The sequence below is a fragment of the Leucopleurus acutus genome, assembly GCF_964270905.1.
Source record: "Leucopleurus acutus genome assembly, chromosome: 2".
NCBI classification, from domain to species: domain Eukaryota; kingdom Metazoa; phylum Chordata; class Mammalia; order Artiodactyla; family Delphinidae; genus Leucopleurus; species Leucopleurus acutus.
In genome coordinates this window covers 86341373-86367982 of record NC_139143.1, presented here as the reverse complement: position 1 = coordinate 86367982, position 26610 = coordinate 86341373, and the positions used below count along the sequence as shown (strand labels likewise).

General features: G+C 39.5%; 1 protein-coding gene across 1 annotated transcript in view; it reads left to right on the top strand.

Annotated features, from left to right (window-relative positions):
• CD160 (CD160 molecule) overlaps positions 1 to 23831 on the top strand; it is a gene marked incomplete at both ends in the record, with an annotated part of 46787 nt that extends 22956 nt beyond the window's left edge. Inside the window, 6 exon segments of the mRNA XM_082858778.1 lie at positions 17843 to 17896; positions 17900 to 17941; positions 17945 to 18091; positions 22524 to 22551; positions 22554 to 22655; positions 23653 to 23831. Of these exon segments, the coding sequence (XP_082714904.1) occupies positions 17843 to 17896; positions 17900 to 17941; positions 17945 to 18091; positions 22524 to 22551; positions 22554 to 22655; positions 23653 to 23831 (552 nt within the window).
• Positions 23832 to 26610: the final 2779 nt, after the last annotated feature.

Genomic DNA, 26610 nt, shown 5'->3' with positions numbered 1-26610 from the left:
TACCATACGATGATGCTCAATGAGGAGGGATCAGAGGCAACATTTTAGGAAAATGATGTATGCAACCATTTACAAGATGAACTGATGCTGCCTGACGGGTGAGAAGGGAGCCCTCTGTGATTCAGTTTCAAGTCCTGAGGTCTTTGCAGAACTTTGAGGTTTTTGCAATAACCACTGTGAATGCATGTGTGCGCTGCCGGGATGAAGGTGCCCCACCTTCACGCAGCTACAGCCCTGTTATCTTCAACTCCTCTTCATGTTCGTAACAATCTTCGTTGCATAATCCCTGGATGATGTGAAATACTGAATGCCCTCTCAGCCAACCTTCCAAGTATCCCACAGAGACAAGCATGGACAAAACTCCTTTTTAGAGAACAGAGAGGTCATAAATTAGACCACTAGTGTAAGGACAGCAAAGAAGGATACTGGGTCACCAGATACCAGGCCCAGTTTAACAGCTTATGTCTGCAGGGCCAGGTGTCCTGTGGGCTGTGGTGGACTGGCTCTGTGACCAGGATGCTGGTGAGAGACAGGGAAATGGGATGAAAGACCCCCCTCCCCAACAAGGTTTTCTGTACCCCAGGCTCCTGGAATTGACTCATTCTACTGTGAAACCTGAATACTTTGGTGGAGTAACGAGGTGTTCCTGATGTCTGTCTCACCTGACACCACTTAGGATGATGGCTTCAATGGGGCCACGTGAAAGGACCTCAAACCCCAGAAGTCCTATTACAATTTTGGAGCAGGGAGGCACAGAGAACTACAAAACAGGAATTCCCTGTCCACACAAGGGTGAAAGGGACTCTAGATTAGTCATGAAAAATTTCCCCCAACCCCACTTGGCCTCCTGGGTAGCACAGCACTGGTTGGCAATCATGACAGGTGTTTGCTGCAGAACCAGGAGACTTCCTGTTGTGCTGGGTCCCCTCTGGCACAGAGCCTGGCCCACTCTTGCAGAGGTTAGAACCCAAAGCTTCTCATTCTCAGACCAATGCTCTTTCCACCAAAGTGCACAACCCTAGAATTTAGGAATAATCGTTGCAATCTCCCCAGCCATCAACAACCAAGGAGGAACAGAACAGAACAGAAATGGGTGAGGGGGTCACAAGTGAAGAAATAAGGTCAGTCATCCATCCCTTCACCCGTACATACAGGACCATTTTGGCCGCCCTCACCCCTCATCTCCCCTGCTCCCCCAGCCTCCCTGCATCGCTCCTAGCCCATCTTCCCCTTCATCCTGCGGCAGCTCTGTTCTCTGTCCTACTTCTAAGCAAAGTCTTCTCTCAAGAAAAGACTAGGCACCTTTCTTTATACTTGAGGGCACATTCTGTCCTTATATCTTCTAGTTATTCTATTATCGGTCTTATCCTTATTATGAACTATCAAGTGAAAAAGCTTTCTCCCCCAAGGTGAAGAAAATAATTTCAAAGAGTGGTTTTTCTCAGCCCTTTCAGCACATTAGTCTATTTCTAACATGCAACCAAAAAAAAAAAAAAAAAAAGGATAAAGTGGCAAAGGAGGACACGGAGGAGAGAGAGGAGAAAAACTTTCACAGTGAGGGTGGAGGAGGAGAACAGCAGGAAGACCCCTGACTGCTAAAAAAGAACCCATTCTCTGGCTTTCAAAGACCATAACTACCAGTAATGAAGGCACCTGCAATGACAGAAGTGGGGGATGGCGTTTCAACAAAAATGAACAAGTCAAGGGCTGAGACCTCATTCAAAGTGCTTTCACCAGAGCCCCCAGCCTGAGAGCAGGAAAGAAGAATTTCTGTCCTGACGTAAAGAGCCCCACTGGGGACCTGGGGTCTGGGAGCAGGGATGGGACAGTTGACAGGACTGCTCAGACAAGGACAGGCTTCCAGTGAGGTCCCTGAAAAAACGCCGTTTCTTGAAATGTTCTTTGCCCTCGGGAGCCTGGGAAAAGAAGAGTTCCTCATGCCCACGGGGCTGGCATGCTCGCTCTTCTCCAGGAGGCTTTCAGGTATACAGCCTGTTCTGACAATATATTCAAATGGGAAAGAACCACACTGTGTGTTCATGGGAGGGAAATCCAGGTGAACTCCTTGAAGTAACTGCACCTGACAAAGCCTAAATTCCTTGTGCTGTTTTAAATCCTCCAGGCTACTTTCAGTCTTCATGGGGGATGAATGACAAATGGTTGTTCTTATCAATGAAAAGGAGATAGTTACCAGAGGAAAATTACCAAGGTTCGAATAAACTCTCCTCTGGATCCCTCAAAGCCTGGCCTGGGAAAAGCCACTGGGCTCCATGGAGCTTGGTGCTCGCCGTGTGAGGCACCTTGAGGGAAGTTCACATCCCAGATGTATGCTCTGGGGGTGATGGCAGGGAGACTTTGGGTCACTGGCATGTTTCTGGCAGAGTAAACCTGGGAATTCCAGGGTGAAGATCATGGTTTGGAGATAGTTCTCCCCAAGTTCCAGAGTTATACACTTTAGTGGGAAGAACCTTCACCTAGGAATCAGGAGACCTGGTTGCCTCAGTTTCCCTACATGCAAAATGAGGACCCTGTCCTGCAGGAGCTCTTAACTGAGGGTCCATGGGATCGTGAATCGGGGGGAAACATTACATCTTTTTTTAACTTTTTTTTTCGGTACGCGGGCCTCTCACTGTTGTGGCCTCTCCCGTTGCGGAGCACAGGCTCTGGACGCGCAGGCTCAGCGGCCATGGCTCACGGGCCCAGCCGCTCCGCGGCATGTGGGGTCTTCCCGGACCGGGGCACGAACCCGTGTCCCCTGCATCGGCAGGCGGATGCCTGCGCCACCACTGCGCCACCAGGGAAGCCCAACATTACATCTTTATTTTCACCAGTCTCTAGTTGAAAGCATTTGCTTCAACTATGATGTAGGCAACAAACCACATTAGAACTTGCCATCAATAGAAATTAGTTACTTTCAAATCTCCTTACGGTTGTTACAGATTTCTCAAAATGTCCTATATGCTCATCACTATTATGAAATTACAATAGTTTATTAGGTTGATGCCACATCTAAAAAAGCATGTATACTACTCTATCACACATTCTTCTAATGTTTGGACAATCATTTTGAAATGATTTGTTTCTTTTATTATCTTATATATTTTATTTTATGAATTTTTTAATGTTATTCTGAGAACAGGCTCCACAGGCTTCACGAGACAACAGAAGTGTCCACAGCACATTTATGTTAAGGTTGAGAAGCCCTCCTCCAGTGTGTTGAGAGGGGTCAGAGCCGGAGGCCTGAGAAAGCAGACAAGCGCTCCAAGGGCCTCCTGACCCTAACTTTGGCTTACATACAAATCTGGCTCTACTCTAAGGAATTTGGTGTTACGGTGATTACTGAGAGCCCATCTCTGGGCCTGAGGCATCTTTTTCACGTTTGTGGGAGATCTGCAAACAGAGGTATTTGTGGAGCGGATTGCTAGTGTTCCAGCTCCTCTAACAGGCTAGGTCTGGGCTTTGCTGGAGGAGAGAATGGAGCCTCTCCTTTACAATCTTGTCCCCACCAGAAAACCTTGGGCACAGCTTCATGTGTCATTTAATCGTCACAACATTCCCATAGGCAGCTTTAAACACAAGAGGAATGTGTGGCTGAGCAATTTTACGAACGTGCACGAAATCACACGAAGCTTGGATCTGAACCCAGGTGCCTCCCGCTTTAAAAGGTCGGGGAAAGGAGGGCGTGTCCTGTCGGCTGCAGCTGCGAGCTCTCAATACTGAGAGTCCACAGGCCCTGGGCAGCCAACGCAGTTCAGGAATCCCCGGGAAAAGGCTGAAAGGTGAGGGTGCCAGCCTGGTGCCAACCTAGTCTGCACCCTCATCCTTGCCCGCTCTGGGGCTGGCCACATTTTATGAGGCAGAGGAGACTGCCTCCGGCACCTGGTGGACCCAAAAGTCCCCAGACTTCCCTCCCCACCACCTCTTCCTGCTAGTGAGGACCAGCTGCCGCCCTAGTACAGGCTGTGACCCCAGGAGCCACCAGACCCGATCTTGCACCCCCCAGACCTCCGCTACTAGTTTAGGTTTTCCCTGGCTAGCCCGCATGTGCCCTGCGCCCCGGCAGTTCAGGGGGCCAAAGGTTGGTCTCAGGAAGGCTTCAACTGGAAGGCAGCGCCCTCTAGCGGTCAGAGTGCAGAACCAGCAGGGCCCTGTGCACCACACCAGTGTGCTCCCGGTCCGGAGCACAAAGGTCACCTATTCCAGGAGCATCCTTGTCCCATGGACCCCACCTACCCACAGCCCTCCACAACGGCCCACGACAGACTTACACACTCTGCTTCAGCTCAGCGCCCTAGGCACCGCGAAGCCCGGCCACTTTTGCATCAGCGCCTGCGAGCCGGCCAGCCTGTCTGCCGCTCTTTTCTTGGAAGCAGTCCCTACCCTGCCCCTCCCATCCCGCTGCACCAGTCCCTAAGGAACCACGCCGGGAGAAGGCATATGACCTTCTCAATATCTCACAGCTAGCTAGTACAGAGCCAGGACTGGAAGCCAAATCTCCCCAGCACACTCACCGCTGTACCTGTAAGGCACCAGCTCCCCAAAGTCAGCAGACATCTGTCAAGGCCTAACTCCCCTGCCATCTTGCAGCCTTTCCAGATCCCTCATTTAGAATTTCTCCTTCCCTATTCCTTGATATACTTTATGACCTTATTATCGTTATCAGAGTCCTCCTTGTGTTGCAGCTGTTCCTGAATGGCTGGATGGGTGTGAGAAAAGAGGCAAAGGAAATTCCAAGAGAAAGACCCCATAACTTGGGGGTTAGAATCCTTGCTCCCGCACTTAGAAGCTGTGATTTTAAGCTGGTCACAATGCCTAAGTCTCCATATGCTTAGTTCAAATGACAGATTTTTAAATAACCGTAATAGCTCAGTGTTTTATAAGAACTAAACACAGTCATGTGTGTGGATGTGCTTGAGACACTGTAAATTGGCTCAAATATGAGGAACCATAAAAATAATCATGGCTAACACTTACTGAGCCCTGACTCTATGCCAGGCACTATACTAAGTAGTTTACATAGGTTGCTTCATGTAACCTACACAACAACCCTGGGAAGAGAATATTATCATCACCATTTTATAGATCAATAAGCAGATTTTCAAAGAGGTTAAAACACTTGCCGAACATTATACAGCTAATAATTGTCAAAGCCAGATTACAAGCCTGTCTTTCTGATTTTAGAGGCTGCATTTAACCACTAAAATAGTCTGTCTCTGTTTTAGTTATCTCTCTGTGCCCTGTGTCGCCTGACACGTCATAGTTGCTCAGTGTTTGTCAAAGACATTCATTTATTAAGGGCTGAGCATAGTGCCTGTCCCAGGAGCCTAAGAAATTTGCTTGTCACCAAGTTTTGGGACCAGGGCTTGGACACAAGCTGTCTGGCTCCAGAGTCTATGCTTTTAACCACACCCCTTGGCTGAAGGAATAATTGCAATCCTCTTTCTCTTTCTTTTCAAATCAGATAATGCTTGTAGTGAGACACAAAAGCATATCACTAAACTTTCAATGTTTTGTATCAAAAGTCAGCAGGACATTCTGTTGGAGACATGGTGAAGCACGAAGGTGTAACAACATAGGAGAGGGAACAAGAGGTCGAGGCTAAGGCAGCAGCACTGGGGGCCAGATCACTGAGCTGCTGTTGCTGCTGGGATTTTTTATTAGGATTGTGACAAATTTATAGGTAAATATAAAGAAAATTAACAATTATCTCCATTTAGATTTTCTTTCATGTTCCTTAATAGTACTTTATAGTTTTTATCTTATAGGTCCTAACAGAAATCTTGTTAAAGACAGAAAGAAAAACATCATATGATATCACTTATATGTGAGATCTAAAAAAAAAATAATGATACAAATGAAATTATTTACAAAACAGAAATAGACCCACAGACATAGAAAACAAACTTATGATTACCAAAGGGGAAAGTGGGGGAGGGATGAACACACTATATAAAACTGATAACCAACAAGAACCTACTGTATAGCACAGGGAACTATACTCAATATTTTGTAATAACCTATAAGGGAAAAGAATCTGAAAAGAAAATAGATACATACATATATGTAAAAAAAAGATGAAAACAAAAGAAAAAGCCAGATTCTTTTGAACTATTGTCCAGATACTATTTGTCCAAATACAGAGTCAAATATTCTGTATTTATTTATGTAAGACTATATTCAATGTCAGCAACACTCATCAGATATCTGGTGAGCAACCTTCTGAAGTGTGTAACTGAAATACCTTCGGAATTATTTTAATTCTGAAAATATTTATTGTACTAAAGAGTTTATTTATTTATTTTTAAACTATTGGAGTATAATTGCTTTACGATGGTGCGTTAGTTTCTGCTTTATAACAAAGTGAATCAGCTATACATATACATATATCCCCATATCTCCTCCCTCTTGCGTCTCCCTCCCACCCTCCCTATCCCACCCCTCTAGGTGGTCACAAATCACCTAGCTGATCTCCCTGTGCTATGCGGCTGCTTCCCACTAGCTATCTATTTTACATTTGGTAGTATATATTAGTCCATGCCACCCCCTCACTTCGTCCCAGCTTACCCTTCCCCCTCCCCATGTCCTCAAGTCCATTCTCTACGTCAGCATCTTTATTCCTGTCCTGCCCCTAGGTTCTTCAGAACCATTTTTGTTTTTTTTTTAGATTCCATATATATGTGTTAGCATACGGTATTTGTTTTTCTCTTTCTGACTTACTTTACTCTGTATGACAGACTCTAGGTCCATCCACCTCACTACAAATGACTCAATTTCGGTTTTTTTATGGCTTAGTAATATTCCATTGTATACATGTGCCACATCTTCTTTATCCATTCATCTGATGATGGGCACTTAGGTTGCTTCCATCTCTGGGCTATTGTAAATAGAGCTGCAATGAACATTGTGGTACATGACTCTTTTTGAATTATGGTTTTCTCAGGGTATATGCCCAGTAGTGGGATTGCTGGGTCATATGGTAGTTCTATTTGTAGTTTTTTAAGGAACCTCCATACTGTTCTCCATAGTGGCTGTATCAATTTACATTCCCACCAACAGTGCAAGAGGGCTCCCTTTTCTTCACACCCTCTCCAGCATTTATTGTTTGTTGATTTTTTGATGATGGCCATTCTGACTGGTGTGAGGTGATACCACATTGTAGTTTTGATTTGCATTTCTCTAATGATTAGAGATGTTGAGCATTCTTTCATGTGTTTCCTGGCAATCTGTATATCTTCTTTGGAGAAATGTGTATAAGAGTTTATTTTAATGTAGCAAATAGCAAAAAGTTTATAAACTTCCCAAATATCTTACTGCAAACAAAGCCAGTTTTCAGGATCTGGCCTCAAAGTTAGTTCATTATAATAAAATTATTGAGTATTTGCTTTAAAAAAAGAGTTGGAATCAGAGTTCCTCTTGGTTTTCTGGATTTAGGAATGTTTAGGAAATACCCTGGAGGAAAAGAATGCAAGCATCCTTCCCTGAAAAGAGCAGATAACAATATCTATGAAAATTAAATGATTCAAAGCATATAAAGTACCTGACATATCATAGGCCCCTACAATTACAGTTGCTTTTTCCTCGTCCTCCATTTCATTTCTAAAAATTACTTTTTATAGGTTATGTGCTTGCAATACACTCTATGTTTCTTGAAAAAAAAATTTAATTAAAAGTAATATGTCCCTAAGGTAAAATAAATCAAGCAAAATAACATACAGTGAGAAAAAAAGTTTCCTTACACTTACCTCTCTCCCTACCCACAGTACACCCCCCAAAAAAAATGTTCACTACTTTAAAATTTTTTCATTTAACCCCTTTGATGGTTAAGGTTATACTTTTAATTATATACCTTTATTTTCTGTTACTTCAAAGAGTATCTATTGGCCCTCCTCCATGAGGAATTTAACACCCTGACATCACCTCCTGCTTTCCAATATTTGTTAATGATATTAAATGTTTTAGTCCTTCTAGTGGTCATCTTCATAAATTTAAAAATACTTACATCTTTATTGCTTTACTAATTTTACATGTTTTTTTACTCCCCTCTGAAAATTGAGGAAATACCAGTTAGACTTCTTTCTCACTCTCCTTTAACTCTAACCCACCTAATTTTTGTAAGTTACTTTAAAACTTTTTACATTGTCAAGGTTTGTAACATTTATATTTGTTCTGTAATACCAGTTAACTGATCCATGTTATGCCTGTAGGTTTATTCTATAAGGAGTACTAACAACATTACAATTATGTAAATATTCAATTAAATCAAGCAGTTTGATTGGATCCAAAGAAAAAGAAATATAATCTTATGACATTAATTAAATCTTTGCCTCAAAAGAGAATGTTACAAATGTTAAGGTCAAATGGACTTCCTTTTCATTTCTTTCCAGATGTCTTCCATTCTTCAGATCATATTCAGTGGCTGGGGTTTCTTATATCTTACAGTAACACTATGTTTTTTCTTCCTTTATGGCTGTGTAGTACCTACTTGAGTAATTTTCTTCATAAATGGTGGGTGGGTGGTAAACCTTCTCAGATCAGTGTTCTCAATTTTATATGCATGGTGTCATAGTGTGTATGTACATAGGTATGTATATATATGATTTTATCATATATTTTTAAATATATTATTTTATATGTACAAAATATATAACATATATCTAAAAATCTAAAGCATAACAATATAATTAACACCAGTGAGCCCACAGCACAACCACAGATTTAGAACATAAACAAAAGCATCCTCTACCTATGTATTTCTCCCCATACCATCTTACTGACAAAGAAAGAATGATAGGCAAAGAAGATGCAATTTGTGAAAAATAGGATTTAAAAAAATTTTTTACATCTATGTTAATTGCATTATGGCAGAGAATGTGATCTTTTTGACAAAGATTCTTTGATATTTGCTTTATTGGCTAGTACATAATCAATTTTGTAATAAATAGAAGGAAAGAATCAAGTTAAATGTGGAAATCAACAAGAAAATAGAAAATGATAGAACTATTAAGTAAGTTGAGCAGTTTATTCAGGAAAAACAAGCAATAAAATAGATAATTAACTAATATAATCAAGGAAAAAAGGGAAAGAAAACACAAATACACAAAATAAAAAAATAAAAAAAAGAACTATGAATGCAGAGGAAATTTAAAGAACCATAAAAACCCCTTTTCTCAATTCTATGAATATAAATCATAGACAAAGCAGATACTTTTCTAAAAAACAATTTCAATGCACAAAAACTGTTTCCAGTAAAGAAAAAATACTAAATAGAATAATTACCAAACAAGAAATAGAGAAAAATTATTATGGCCTAACTTTCCCCCTAAACATTTGCCCAGTTAGTATCACTAGAGAATTCTACTAAACCTTTAAAACACAGATTATTCCAATGCTATTGAAATTGTTCCTGAGCTTAAAAAAGAAGTTTCCAAATTCTTTTTGTGAAGTGAGCATAACATTTATTCCAAAACCCAATGAAAGTAACACCAAAAAATTAAAAAAATCAATCTTACTGAAGAATATTGAAGCAAAAGTCTTAAATAAAATACTATGAAACAAGATTGTTTTGGCTATTCAGGGTCTTTTGTGTTTCCATACAAACGATCCCAAAAAGCCAAAGCAATCTTGGAAAAGAAAAACGGAGCTGGAGGAATCAGACTCCCTGACTTCAGATTATACTACAAAGCTACAGTCATCAAAACAGTATGGCACTGGCACAAAAACAAAAATATAGATCAATGGAACAGGATAGAAAGTCCAGAGATAAACCCACACACTATGGTCAACTAATCTATGACAAAGGAGGCAAGAATATACAGTGGAGAAAAGACAGTCTCTTCAATAAGTAGTGCTGGGAAAACTGGACAGCTACATGTAAAAGAATGAAATCAGAACACTAACACCATACAAAAAAATAAACTTAAAATGGATTAAAGAACTAAACATAAGGCCGGAAACTATAAAACTCTTAGAGAGAAACACAGGCAGAACACTCTCTGACATAAATTGCAGCAATATCTTTTTTGATGCACCTCCTAGAGCAATGAAAAAAAAATAAAAACAAACAAATATGACCTAATTAAACTTAAAAGCTTTTGCAAAGCAAAGGAAATCATAAACAAAATGAAAATACAACCCACAAGATGGGAGAAAATATTTGCAAATGAAGCAACCAACAAGGGATTAATCTCCAAAATATACAAACAAAACAGCTCATGAAGCTCAATATCAAAAAAACAAATAACCCAATCAAAAAATGGGCAGAAAATCTATATAGACATTTCTCCAAAGAAGACAAACAGATGGACAAAAAACACATGAAAAGATGTTCAATCTCACTAATTATTACAGAAATGCAAATCAAAACTACAATGTGGTATCACCTCACACCATCAACAGAATGGCCATCAACAAAAAATCTAAAAACAATAAATGCTGGAGAGGGTGGGGAGAAAAGGGAATCCTCCTACACTGTTGGTGGGAATGTAAATTGGTACAACCATTATGGAGAACAGTATGGAGGTTCCTTAAAAAACTAAATATAAATTAAGAAAACACTCCCATTTACCACTGCAACAAAAGGAATAAAATATCTAGGAATAAACCTACCTAAGGAGACAAAAGACCTGTATGCAGAAAATTATAAGACACTGATGAAAGAAATTAAAGATGATACAAATAGATGGAGAGATATACCATGTTATTGGATTGGAGGAATCAACATTGTGAAAATGACTCTACTACCCAAAGCAATCTATAGATTCAATGCAATCCCTATCAAACTACCACTGGCATTTTTCACAGAACTAGAACAAAAATTTTCACAATTTGTATGGAAACACAAAAGACCCCGAATAGCCAAAGCAATCTTGAGAACGAAAAATGGAACTGGAGGAATCAGGCTCCCTGACTTCAGACTATACTACAAAGCTACAGTAATCAAGACAGTATGGTACTGGCACAAAAACAGAAAGATAGATCAATGGAACAGGATAGAAAGCCCAGAGATAAACCCACGCACATATGGTCACCTTATCTTTGATAAAGGAGGCAAGAATATACAGTGGAGAAAAGACAGCCTCTTCAATAAGTGGTGCTGGGAAAACTGGACAGGTACATGTAAAAGTATGAAATTAGAACACTCCCTAACACCATATACAAAAATAAACTCAAAATGGATTAAAGACCTAAATGTAAGGCCAGACACTATAAAACTCTTAGAGGAAAACATAGGCAGAACACTCTATGACATAAATCACAGCAAGATCCTTTTTGACCCACCTCCTAGAGAAATGGAAACAAAAATAAACAAATGGGACCTAATGAAACTTCAAAGCTTTTGCACAGCAAAGGAAACCATAAACAAGACCAAAAGACAACCCTCAGAATGGGAGAAAATATTTGCAAATGAAGCAACTGACAAAGGATTAAGCTCCAAAATTTATAAGCAGCTCAATAACAAAAAAACAAACAACCCAATCCAAAAATGGGCAGAAGACCTAAATAGACATTTCTCCAAAGAAGATAGCCAACAAGCACATGAAAGAATGCTCAACATCATTAATCATTAGAGAAATGCAAATCAAAACCACAATGAGGTATCACCTCACACCAGTCAGAATGGCCATCATCAAAAAATCTAGAAACAGTAAGTGCTGGAGAGGGTGTGGAGAAAAGGAAACACTCTTGCACTGTTGGTGGGAATGTAAATTGATAACAACCACTATGGAGAACAGTATGGAGGTTCCTTAAAAAACTACAAATAGAACTACCATATGACCCAGCAATCCCACTACTGGGCATATATCCTGAGAAAACCATAATTCAAAAATAGTCATGTACCGGGCTTCCCTGGTGGCGCAGTGGTTGAGAGTCCACCTGCCAATGCAGGGGACACGGGTTTGTGCCCCAGTCCAGGAAGAGCCCACATGCTGCAGAGTGGCTGGGCCCGTGGGCCATGGCCACTGAGCCTGTGCGTCCGGAGCCTGTGCTCCACAACGGGAGAGGCCACAACAGTGAGAGGCCCATGTACTGCAAAAAAAAAAAAAAAAAAAAAAGAGTCATGTACCAAAATGTTCATTGCAGCTCTATTTACAATAGCCAGGACATGGAAGCAACCTAAGTGTCCATCAACAGATGAATGGATAAAGAAGATGTGGCACATATATACAATGGAATATTACTCAGCCATAAAAAGAAATGAAATTAAGTTATTAGTGAGGTGGATAGACCTAAAGTCTGTCATACAGAGTGAAGTAAGTCAGAAAGAGAAAAACAAATACCATATGCTAACACATATATATGGAATCTAAGAAAAAAAAATGTCATGAAGAACCTAGGGGTAAGACAGGAATAAAGACACAGACCTACTAGAGAATGGACTTGAGCATATGAGGAGGGGGAAGGGTAAGCTGTGACAAAGTGAGAGAGTGGCATGGACATATATACACTACCAAACGTAAAATAGATAGCTAGTGGGAAGCAGCCGCATAGCACAGGGAGATCAGCTAGGTGATTTGTGACCACCTAGATGGGTAGGATAGGGAGGGTGGGAGGGAGGGAGACGCAAGAGGGAAGAGATATGGGAACATATGTATACGTATAACTGATTCACTTTGTTATAAAGCAGAAACTAACACACAATTGTAAAGCAATTATACTCCAATAAAGATGTTTAAAAAAAACTAAATATAGAACTACCATATGATTCAATAATTCCACTCCAAGGCATATATCCAGAGAAAACCATAATTCAAAAAGATACATGCATCCCAATGTTCACTGCAGTACTATTTACAATAGCCAAGACATGGAAGCAACCTAAATGTCCATCGACACAGGAGTGGATAAAGAAGATGTGGTACATATATACAATGGAATATTACCCAGCCATTAAAGAAGAACGAAATAATGCCATATGCAGCAACATGGATGGACCTACAGATTGTCATACTGAGTGAAGTGAGTCACACAGAGAAAGACAAACATCATATGATATCCCTTATATGTGGAATCTAAAACAAATGGTACAAATGAACTTATTTACAAAACAAAAATAGTCATAGATGTAGAAAACAAACTTGTGGTTACCAGGGGCAAAAAAGGCAGGGAGGGATAAATTGGGAGATTGGGATTGACATATACACCCACTACTATATAAAATAGGTAACTAATAAGGACCTACTGTATAGCACAGGGAACTCTACTCAGTACTCTGTAATGACCTATATAGGAAAATAATCTAAAAAAGAGTGGATATACGTATATGTATAACTGATTCACTTTGCTGTACAGCAGAAAGTAACACAACATTGTAAATCAACTATACTCCAATAAATTTTTTTAAATATTATGAAACAGAAGCCAGCAGTATATTAAAAGACTAATATACCAAGACCAAATGTTATTTTTGTTTTTGTTTTGTTTTTTAGGATTGTAAGGATGCATCAATTTTAGGAAATCTATTAGCATTGACCACCATACTAATATGTGAATAAAGAAAAATCATAGGGTCATTTTTGTTGATGTTTAAAAGCCAATTAATAAAGCATTCAGTATTTATTCTAGATATCTTAAAAACTCAATAAAATAGAAATAAATATATATTCCTTAACATAATAAAATATATCTCATCCCCAAAGCTAGCACAATGCTTAATAAGGAAACAAATGAAGAATCTCCCATTAAACTAAGAAAAAAGACAGGACTCATTATCACCACTATTATTTAATATTTTCTGGAGATATTAACCAATACAATTAGACAGGAGAAAGAAATCAGAGATATAAAAATAGAAAAGGAAGTAATTATCATTATTTACAAATAATATGATTGCATGACTAGAAAATCCAAGAGAAACAACTGAAAAATTGTTTAAAACAATTACAGAATTGAGTAAGAGAAGGTAACTTGGTATGAAATTAATATTTAATCATCAGTTATCTTTCAGGTGTGAAAAACAATGAAGAGTTAAAAGATATAATGAATGATATAAATTAAAATGATATAAAGATACAAACAAACATAAAAGATGCAATGGGGGCTTCCCTGGTGGCGCAGTGGTTGAGAGTCCGCCTGCCGATTCAGGGGATACGGGTTCGTGCCCCGGTCCGGGAAGATCCCACATGCTGCGGAGCGGCTAGGCCCGTGAGCCGTGGACGCTGAGCCTGTGCTCCGCAACGGGAGAAAAACAGATGCAATGGGAAAGCGATAATATTTTCAGCAGTGACATAAAATATTAAATACTCAGAAATAAGCTTAAGAAATGGATGAGACCTTTATGAAAAAACTTAACATGGCCGAGCTATACACGTATCAAAACACAAGACTTTAAAAACGGTAAGGAATATCATGTTCTTGGATCAAAAAATTCAATGTCACAAAAATTTCAGTTCTAAGTTAAAATATAAATAGAACATAACCCAATTTTAAAAATACCAGTAGGTCTTCTTGTTGGTAGATGGTGGGAAAGGAGAGACCAGATAAGCAGATTATAAAAATTAGATAGAAAATTAAGTTAATAGAAAAATTCTTAAAAAGAGGGGGACTAAATATTAAAATATTCTAAATCTATAAAAATGATTAGACATTTAAAAATATTAACAAATATATAAATTACTATTTTCTAGGAATTAAAATATAAATCTAAAATTTGTCAGGCACATATATAAACAGAATGAATGTACAGAAATAGGCATGCATACACACAGATGTATTGGATATATGACAAAGCATTTCAAGTCAACGGTGAAAAGAAGTTTCACTCAACTAAAGGTACTGGAATGACTGGTAGACAACTTGAAAAATTAAGTTGGTTCTGTACCTCACACCTTACACCAAAATAAATTTCATGAAGACCAAAAAATGTAACGTAAAACATGAAAAAATACGAATACTGGAAGAAACCATGGGAGAATTTTTTCAGTCTTGGGGTGGAGATGGTCTGTATACATGTCACATAATTATATGAAAACAAAAAGATTCCTGCAAAACAAAAACTACCATAGGGAAAGATGAATGGCAAACTTGAAAAATATTTCTACCTCCTATCACAAAGGACTAATTTTTTGAGTATATAAAGAGCACCTACAAATCAATCTGAAAACACCACCAAAGACATCAACCCAATAGGAAATGGGCAACTTTATGGAAAGGGAAAAACAAATGTCTCTTGAACATGTAAAAATGTGCTTAACCTCGGTCATGATAAGATAAATATAAATTAAAACTACATTAAGGCCATTTTTCACTTCTCAAATTAGCATCATGTTGTTGGCATGGGTATGAGGAAGCATTTCATATGTTGCTGGTGGAAAGGTATGCTGGTGCAACCTCTATGGAGGAAAATATGGCAACATTTCTCAAAATTGCAAATGCATATACCCTTTGACCAGCAATGCCATTTCTAGAGATTCATCATTTGCAAAATGATGTATGTCCAGGGTAGGGTTTGGAAAAGAAAAGATTGGAAATAATCAAAATGTTCACTGATGGAAATCTATGTCAATAAATTCACATAATTATAAATACTGTGCAGCAATTTTTAAAGAGGGAAAGCGCTTTATGTACTGATATGGAATGGTCTCCATGCCATACTGGTAAGTGAAAAAAGAAAAATGTAGAACATCATTCGTTGTTGTTATTATTGTTTTTTAAAAAAGGAAAAATAGGGAATTGCATATATATGCACAGAATATCTGTAGAAGGGTCCACAACAACAAAGCAACATTGGTCAATAATAGATCACTGGGGAGTCGGTGTAGGAAGAAAACTTTTAATTATATACCCCTCTCTACTCTTTGAATTTTAAACCCTGTGGATGTAATTACCTATCCAAAAATCCTATCCTATTGTAGTTTGGTTACAAACTACAAAAGTGCTTAAATATATTTTTAACATCTACACAGAGGATTTTTTTAAATAAAAATATTTATTTTATATACATAGCTCTGCAATTTGCCTTTTTTTGACATGATGGTATATTATGGACATCTGCCTTTAGGCCCATAATTATGGAACTCATTCTTTTTAATACATAATATTCTATTGTGTAAATTAATCAAAATTTATTCAACCATTTCCCTTTTGATGAAAATTCAGGTATTTTCTTGGTTTTGATTTTTGTTCAGTTTGGGTTTTTTGACATGAAAATAATTCTTCTTAGCTAAAATTATAAGATATAAATATAAAGGTAAAATAATAAAAATATTGGAAGAAAATTATAACCTCAGCCTGAGGGTAACTTACTTAAACAATAACGGAAACACACTTCTCTTAGGAAAGAGAAGTATATTGTATTTAACTACATACAAATGTAAATTTTCCTTACGGAAAAAAATAAAGTCAAGAGACAATGAAGTGAAAGAAACGATTTGTTAAAAAAAAAAGAAAGAAAAAGTGGCAACAGGTTAATATCTCTAATATAGAGAAAGTTCCTAGAAGTTGATTTTTTTTAAACATGCAAAGAATATGAACAGGCAATTCATAGAAGAGGAAATACTAATGACCAATAAATGTATGAAGAGATCCTCACCCTCACTAGTCATAGTTTCAAAGGCAAAGCAACAGTGAGGTCTAATTTTTCATCCATCAGATTGGCAAAAATGTAAAAGATAATAACCAGTATTGGCAAGTCCATGAAGAAATGTACATTAACTATTCTTGCTGAACATCTGAATCTCAACCATCTTTTTGGAGAGCAATCCAATAACATAGTAGAAAAAAATTTTAATGTTCATATCCTTTGACCCAGCAAACCAACTTAATCTAGGGGAAAAAAAATCTGAAAATATAGCCTTTAGTGTCTCCCTATGCCTCTTCTCTCTTTTCCCCTATCTTCTCTCCAGTACACCTCATTTAATTAACTGTGTTACTTCCCAGCCAGCTGACTCTCATGTCCAAGCCCTCCTCCACCTCCATCAGACTCTAGCCAACCGAGGCTACTGCCTGAAGCAGGGGGATGGTCTTGGATCCCTGTAAGGCCTTGTCTAGGAGTTCCCCTTGTGCTTTCAGAAAAGTGAGGCCAAGGACATCAGCAGAGCCAACATCTGCTTCGAGTTCCTGGGGTCTTGACAACATGCAGCACCTGGCAGAGGCTGCTTTGCCCTGGCCATTCTGCTGGCAACTGTGGAGAACAAGCTTGGTCGTGAGGACAGCCCATCCCGAGATCCCCAGAGCAGAGACAGCCATCAGGGAAAATCCTGAACTCGTGAGGGATGGATCCCATGATTTTTTTCTGGTGGGGAAGAAAAGGACCCATTCTTCTTGACACTAATGAAAGGGTGAAAAATATAATTTCTTTTTCTTTTTTGTTAGAACTAATACTATTGCCCTCCCCACCAGACATTCTGCCTCTGCTATATGTGGCAAAAAAGCCTGGTAATCTGGCCCTCAGGCTCTTACACGCTATAAATGTATGAAATCCAGGTTTGACATCTAGATACTACAATATTTGTCAACTTTAGCAACCCACTTAACCACTCTGTGCCTCAGTTTAACTGTAAAATGGGAACAATAATACCTGTCGCTAGGGCTATACCAAAGATGAGATGTATACAAAAGAAGTTCCAGTTGAAGAGTAGAAATAAAATATAAACCAATTCTGAATTAATGAAGAACTGGGATTGCAGATCTCCCTCAGATACGGGTATAGCCTGTAGGCTACTCTTCTAAGAGGGTGGTATTTAATGTCTACGGAGCAGCCCTCATCTCTGCCTCAACATTTATATGTGAGTGAATTTAGATTACCATGTATACACCTGGCTTCCATGGCTAACACTTCTCTTCCTATTCCAGGATGAATGCACATCCTCAGTTCAACTTCCCAGGAGTGGAAGCAACTGTGTAGCTTAAAAAAGAAGAGGCTGAGGTGGGTATGGTGTTTTTGTGCAAGGACAAGTCTTGAGACTGTTCCCCTGAGACTAGCTTGGAGCAACTGAGACTTAAATAGGATCCTGGGAAAGATGGTATCAGTGAAATATCATCTCAGTTGGTGTTCACCATAAACCAAGCCATGGCATTGCACAGTGAGACCTACCAGTGGTGTGCCAGAAGCCAGAAGCTGGATATCCGCCTTCAGGGCCATTATTTCTCTGTTTGAGTCACAGGTGGTCTCCCGATATCCCCAGTGCCACCAGGTGGGACAGTAAGCAGGGTCAACAGCTAAAGACAGAAGTAGATATTTCAGGTCCTGGATAGGCAGTCTCCTTGGAGAAGAGTCCTTCCCATTACTCAAATCCTTTTCCATCACTCCCATTGGCAAATGCTGCCTTTCCTCAAAGCATGGATACAAAGGTATCTCATTTTGTCTTTAATTTAAAAAATCCTTCTGAGGTAGCCATCCCATTTTTATTGACACTGAGACTGAATCACAGCAGGAAAAGCAACTTATCCAAAGCCACTCACTGAGCAGTGCCAGTAAAAGCAGAAAGGTCTGGAATTTAGGCCTCCTGATTCCCAATTCAGTCTCTCAGAGATGTGGCTATATTTCTAAATATAGGCACTGAGCCTTCAGGCTGGGAAAGAAAGATGGATAAAATGGATAGTTGTCTTAAAGAGCATTTAGTCATAAGAAACAGAAACCCACTCAAATTGCCATAGATTAAAGGGGGGGAAATAATAAAGAAGAAGTATAGCTAGCCCTCATGAGTTCTGGTTTCTGGAATCAGAAACCAGAAAGCCAAAAGAACCCAAAACAGTCACTGTGTCCTCTCTGGGGCAGCAAGTCCTCCCATCTCTGCGTATTTCCTCATTTTGTGCATGCTCCCCTGCTCTGTTACTACTTTGGCACAGCCTAAATATGGCCACTGCAGCCTCAGCTTTATATATAGATGACTTCTTCATACTCCTAGACAATGGAGCAAGTCTTCAAAACTGAAAATTATGTTCTACTTAGAATTCTATACCCAATCAAACTACCAATCAAACATGAGGAAAGAATGAAGGCACTGTCAGTCACACAGTGACTCCAAAAAAAAAAAAAAAATTGCCTTTCATATGACCTTTCTTAAGGAGCTACCAGAGGATGTGCTTCAGTAAAGCAAGAAAGTGAATTGGTAGAGTGGATAAAATGGGATCCAGGAAACAAGAAATCTAACAGGGGGAGGGGATAAAAAAATTCTAGAATTAAAAAGGGCCAAAAAGGGCAGTTAGTCCTGAAGAAAGCAAAAGATACAGGACTCTGAAACATCTCTAGGGGGTGAAAATGGAATTGACCATTTCTCTGATGGCCCATGACAGATCTGATGAGGGATTAAAGATATGGATATGGAAAACTCTGCCTGTTTAAAAAAAATTAAGGTGATCATCATCTCCAGGGAAAACACTAAATTTTACAAAAGGAAACATAATCATAGCACACAACTTGGCTCTGTAATAAGTAACATTTACAGAATCCAAATTATGTAAAAACTAAAATTTATAATATAATGATTTTTTTGAAAGATGCAAAGAAGGGTAGGGGTTTAAGAGAACCATATCCTCATCTTCTATAACAGAAAATCAATAGACAATGTCTAAACTATCATCAAGAGTGGTAATATTAGCATTTTATGTAGGAATATGGTAAAACACCTCAAAGAGTTGATAGTGGTTGTCTCTGAGAATAAAAAGACACTGCTATTACCTTTTATGAACTTTCAAATACTATCTTTTGACTTTAAGAAAAATAGATGTAAATTACACCCACCCACCCCCAAATAAAAACCTGTCCCAGAGCCTTTTAACAAATGTTTTCATCATCACCTACGGTTAGTAGTTAATCCAAATTTCCTAATTCAGTCTAGGTTGATTTCTATTTCCCTCCTTGCTTCCTGGTGTCTTCCCATCTGACCTAACTAGCTTAGCGTTCAGCACTTCCATTCTCTTCCTTATCAAACTCTCATCTTTGTTGGCTCTGTGACTCTGTCCCACCCTGGCTTTTCTACTTCTCTGGCTGTTCTTTTCTCTCCTTCTCTGCCTGTTTCCTCCTCCCACCTCTCAAACATGAAAATTCATTCCTCAAGACTCATTCCCCACTCCTTCAATCTTTTCTTTCTACTACCTCTCCCAATTTCTGATCTACCCTCATGATTTAAATCTGCACCTCCTGGGACTTCCCTGGTGGTCCAGTGGTTAAGACTCCATGCTTCCAATGCAAGGGGCACGGGTTTGACCCTAGTTGGGGAACTAAGATTCTGTATGCCGCGTGGCGCAGCGCCCACCCACCCCCAAAATTTAAAAATACAAAATAATAAAGTCTTGGCAACGCCCTGGTGGTCCAGTGGTTAGGACTCAGTGCTTTCACCAATGTGGGCCCAGGTCAAAAAATAAATAAAAAATAAAGTCTTAAAAAAAAGAAAGCAAATCACTCAAAATCAAACCTATCCTCCCGAGACCATATTTCTGTCCATGATTCAGTCAAAACCTTGGTTCCTCCTTTTTTCTCTTCCCCCATCCAGTCAGTTACTAAGTACTACTAGTTCTTTCCCACATTCATTCCTTTCTTTCCAAAGGTGTTTTCCAGGTCTTCATCATCTCACACTTAAAATATTCCAACGGTCTCCTAAGTGGTAAGCCCCAGATCTCAAATCTGCCCATGTTTTACTCATCTTTATACCTCCCACACCTACCTCACAGCCTGGCACTGAGCTATTGCCTAGTAAGTGGTCCATCAACTAGATACTGTCTCTGCCTCTAATCCATACTGCCACCAGACATCTTTCTAAAACGCTGATTTGTACATACCACCCCAGAGTTTTAATGGCTTTTCACTGTCTATGAGACAGTGATTAGTTTAGCCTGGCACTGGAGGCGCTCTATCTCTATAAAATTTCATTCTACTACTTACGTGAATACTTTGTCCCAGTTGATCTCACTAATGGAAACTCCTCTTTCATTCATCTAAATTTATTGATTGCGTATCCCAGCCACAGTGCTAAGTCTTGAAGAATAGAATGGGAGTATGACGAAGCCACTGCCCCTTATAATCCAGTATTGATGTTCTCCTAATACACCTTAAGTAGTTCTACTTGTGATGGTTCTAAGATAGAAAGCCTTTATCATCCTCTCAGCATATTTAAGTATTAGAGTCAGTAAATATGGATGCTCACCAAATGTGGAAATAAGGTTCCTTTCCGAACATGAAACTAATAAGGCCAAACAGGTAACAGATAATATCAATAAGCAATGTCTACCATTTGCTGAGTGTTTACTGCGAGCCAGGCATTGTGCTAAGTGATACATTATTTCATTTAATCTTCATGGCCTTTTGAGTTAGGTACTATTCTTGTCCTGTGACAATCAGGCTCAAAGGTAATTTGTGTAAGTTCACTCAGCTAGTAAATAATGGACAAAAATCCATATCTATTACAAAACCCAAGATTTTATTTATTTTTAATTTATTTTTGGCTCTGTTGGGTCTTTTTTTTTAACATCTTTATTGGGGTATAATTGCTTTACAATGGTGTGTTAGTTTCTGCTTTATAGCAAAGTGAATCAGCTATACATATACATATGTTCCCATATCTCTCCCCTCTTGCATCTTCCTCCCTCCCTACCTCCCTATCCCACCCCTCCAGGCGGTCACAAAGCACCGAGCTGATATCCCTGTGCTATGCGGCTGCTTCCCACTAGCTATCTACCTTACGTTTGGTAGTGTATATATGTCCATGCCTCTCTTGCTTTGTCACAGCTCACCCTTCCCCCTCCCCATATCCTCAAGTCCGTTCTCCAGGAGGTCTGTGCCTTTATTCCTGTCTTACCCCTAGTTTCTTCATGACATTGTTTTTCTTAAATTCCATATATATGTGTTAGCATACGGTATTTGTCTTTCTCTTTCTGACTTACTTCACTCTGTATGACAGACTCTAGGTCTATCCACCTCATTACAAATAGCTCAATTTCATTTCTTTTTATGGCTGAGTGTTGGGTCTTTATTGCTGCACACAGGCTTTCTCTAGTTGCTGCGAGCGGGGCTACTCTTCGTTGCAGTGCGCAGGCTTCTCATTGCAGTGGCTTCTCTTGTTGCGGAGCACAGGCGCGCGGGCTTCAGTAGTTGTGGCATGTGGCACACGGGCTTAGTTGTTCCGCGGCATGTGGGATCTTCCCGGTCCAGGGCTCGAACCCACGTCCCCTGCATTGGCAGGCGGATTCTTAACCACTGCGCCACCAGGGAAGCCCAAAACCCACGATTTTAACTTAGACTAAACTGCTTGACCCACTCCAGAAGATGGTTTTTAAATGAGACTTGGAGACACCCAACTCCAAGGTAACTAAGCTATTTTAGCTGTCTCTCTGGCAAGACTTGAGTTCCTTCAAGGTAGGCCTATTTGCATCCCCACTGTGACACACATAGATTCTATATTTATTTATTGCCACTTATGTACGTCATCATCACCACCCACAAATGTTAAAAAATACTTATGTGGGCAACGGATTATACTGAGAGGTATCCTTGGGGATCATAAAAAAGATGTCCTGAGATTATGCAAAAGGAGGTATTAGTAATTTCCAAAACTCTCTCCTGATCCATTGATTCTATTCTGAACCAGAGAGTGAACTACACAGTAATAGGATTGAAACAGGACACCCCAAGTTTGGCCACAGTAAAGGTACTCTCAGTTCAGGCTTCCTGCAAGAAAAGGTCTGCATGATGCTGGTCACCAGCCTAGTGGCCCTTCAAGGTATGTTCAGAAGAGCTCTTAACACCCCAAGAAATGAGGGTGCTATACCTTTAACATCTTGATTACTCTCCAGGAGAAGGGTGGAAAGGAAGCCCAGAGTGGGACAGGGAAATGCTCCTTAGGCCCTGGCTGTCCACATGAAAACATCACACCAGTATGAGGGCAAAATCGGTCCAAAGGAACTAAAGACTTCATACTAACTAGGGGATGATAGATGAATCAGACTTTCCATTGGGTAGGAGGTCACACCCATGAGGAAAGAAAGCCTGTGGGAGAGGCAAGCAAATACAAATACCTCTACTTACTGGATGAACAGAGGGCTACAAGTTGAGGCAACAGATGTTTGGCTATAATGTGCTGAGCAAGGCAAGAAACAGACTTGGTCTGGAGGTGGGTTTTAAACAATGCAGCTCTTCAGCAAAGGTTGATGGCCAGATTGAGTATATAAAACCCTTGTAGTTGAGTCCTCTGAGCATCGTTTATCAATGTCAATTAGTTTTCCCTATTAGATAAAAAAGATATTGGAACTTGCAATGACACGTTTGCATAATCAGTAACTGATGCAGGTTTTTGCCTCTCCTTGGCATTCTTAATTCCAAGCCTTATTTAGGCCTTCCTCAATTCAATAACTACCACAGTGCCACCAGAATGTAAGCTCTATACGTGCAGAACCTTTGTCTTGTTTACCCCAACCAAAAACAGTACCAGGCACATAGCAGGCTCTTAATAGATTTGTTTAAAGAATTTGTATGACAGGTTAGGCTTTCCATATGGTGACTCTAACCTCATGCAATGCTTCCAAGTAAATATTCCCCAATTACTCACCAGCAAATGGGTATAAGGAGGTTAAATGTTGCCCCAGTGCATGGGAATTAATACAGGACCTTCTCACTCCAAAATCCGTGCTCTCAGTGATTATCTACTACATGCTAAGCACTTTCTCTCTCAACTCCATCACCACTCTTCCCATTCTGAGATTGCTTCCTCCCATTTCCAGAAACAGGACCACCTAACACTCCCTTATTCCAGCCCCTTAACTGCAAACTATCAAAGGAAAACAAAGACCACATCTGTGATCCTTGGCAAGCCCCTGACAAGTGTAAGCCTACTCGAGTTTTCAGGGAGAAACTGGTGAACATCAAGCAGTCTGACCCTTCAGACATAATTCTTTATTGAATCTGAATCTTCTCAATGGTTAGGCTATTTCATTGGCAAAATCAATTTTATTTCTTCATACATATTAAAAACTCTAAAGAGAAAAGGAGACTGGGTCTAGCCATACAACCTACTATTGACTCCCAAGTTATGCGAGAGGAAAAAATCTCTAAGCTCTTTTCCCTTTTCTAGTCAGGTGAGGAGAATGAACTTCTGATAGGTCATTCCTTTTATCACTCTTCCCACCTCAAGACTCAGCAGAATTATGGAAGTGGTAGTGTTCAGCAGTACCAAAGTACACACATTTTCTCAGGACCAGAGAAATCATGTAGGTCAAGTTATCATGCTTACATGTGATAAAATGAGGCAACTTTCCTGGATCTCTATGCCTCCCTCAGCTCATGAAACTAATTTCAATGAGTATCCCTGTCCTATCACTGTGCTAGCCACTCAGTGCTATACATGGAAAACCAACCTTGAACTTGTTGAGTGGCATCTATTTCTTCGATTGTCTTACCTTCCAGCAAGAAGAGATCAAAGGTTGGCTTCTTTCCCACTTGCATCAGGATCAGGTAGATTTCACAAGATCACAACTGCAACTTTAAGCAGTAGACACAACACATACAATACCTCCCCTTCTTTCCTTTTCCATTCCCTCTAGTCATAAGGGCCTATCAAACACACATCCCAGGATGAATTACATCAGGTATTTTGTTACTATTCTAAGTTTGTAGCATAAAACAAACTTTGCTTTTTCTTTCTACAGCTTTGTAAGCCTTGTGCCAGAAGAAACTTAAAAAAAAAGTTATAGAGGGACTTCCCTGGTGGTCCAATAGTTAAGACTTCGCCTTCCAATGTAGGGGGTGTGGGTTTGATCCTTGGTCAGGGAGCTAAGATCTCACATGCCTCGTGGCCAAAACACCAAAACATAAAACAGAAGTAATATTGTAACAAATTCAATAAAGACTTTAAAAACGGTCCACATCAAAAAAAAAAGTCTTAAAAAAGTTACAGCAAGATAAATCTGACTCTCTTTAGCTTGGCATTTTTCATATTACAATATGCATAGAGAAGGAAATAACAGGGTACAGGGGAAGAGATGCTAAATATGCCAGGAATCTGGAGAACACAAGATGGGCAAATGAATGTGTTCCCTGACCTCCCCTCCTCACTGCCAGAGCAAACCTAACTTTCTTCCTACCTCAGTCACCAGTAAATAAAAAAGCAGCTCTCACAAAAGCAGCTGGTGTACAGTTCTCACTCAAATACTGGATAAGTGTGTTTTTGTACCCAAGAAGAACTTTTCCTCCCTCCCCTCCAACAAAGTAAAATAAACAAGTGAGTCAAATAAAATGAGAACACCAATGTTTTTGGAAGAAATTTTTATTTGACACTGTTAAGGGAAGAGAGAGGAAACAAGCAAAGACAGGTAGGATAGGAGAGGAAGGGCACCAGACCCAGTAACTGATTTGGCAGAAAATGAGGAAATGAAGAGACCCTGGTGTTGAATGGCATCCACATAGCAGTGCTGGAGGAAGAGGAAGATTTGTGCAGACCAGGTGCTCCACAGATCTTAACTGTCTAGCTTCAACTAAGTACTTGTCAATCTCTCTGGTCATTTCTCTCTTTTTTTTTAAGTAAATGTCAAAGCAATTATCTGCAGCCTTTTCTTTTCTCTCTAAATTCATAAATCCTCTTGTCTCTTTGGACAGATAACCTCTTGTCTTAGTTAAGCAGAGAGGTGGGGGCAGGATATTCCTGCTAGGAGGAACTACATGAATAAAGAGGTAGAAACACAGACAATTTAACTGGGGCTAAATGGCAAGCCATCAAAGGGAAACAGACACCTTACCTGTGATCCTTGGCCAGGACCTGCCAAATGGGGGAGCTAAGGTTTGTGGGACCAGAGAGACAGAAGGCTGAAAGAGATGGGTAAGACCCTTATTAGTGATGGCCTTGAACCTCAAACTAAGGATTTTGGATTTTGTGTCTTATGGAGGTAGAAAGCTAGGCATGGAGTCAGAAGATCTGGATTTAAATTCTGACCCTGCAACGTACCAGCTACATGTCCTTGGGCAAATGAAGTTTTGAGAGGCTACTTATCTGTAAAATGTGGTATTTCCTACTCTATTTTCTGTTTCCACAGGACTGCTCTGAGAATCAAATGAGATTCTGGATTTTAAACCCAGAACCACTTGAATTCTGACTCAGAAGTCTCCAAAGCTTTCTCCACTGTACTACACTCACTTTAATCTTTACCTGTTTTATGTGTTAGTTTTGTTTTTCTAACTAAATTTTAAGCTCACATGAGTAGAGATGTCTTTTACTTTTCACTATTCAAAGACTCTTCTGAAACCACTCAATATTATACAATCACTGGAAGTCTCACACAGAAGCCATGTCTAACTACAGAAAAGGTTTTATCCATTGTGCTATTATGCTAATTATAGTCTACATAAAAAATCTGCAGAAAGGACACATGATTGCTGGCCAAGTTTATCAAGACATTCAAGAGCATTAGACTACTAGCTCTGACTTGAACTAAGCAGAATAAACAAAGCAACAGCAAGTCAAGGGTCCCACTTCTAAAGAATTTATTTTATTTATTCTGCTTATCTCAAGATGGTTAAACAAAAATTTGAAATACTTATATCTCGGCTTTCAAAGTGTATTGATACCACTCCTTTCAAATAAGTCTATAAATTTCCATGCATGAATAGGTAGACTTCTGGACACACATCTTAACCTCAATCTATATGAGTGATTCACAACCCAAGGAATTTGAACCTCTGTGAGGCCA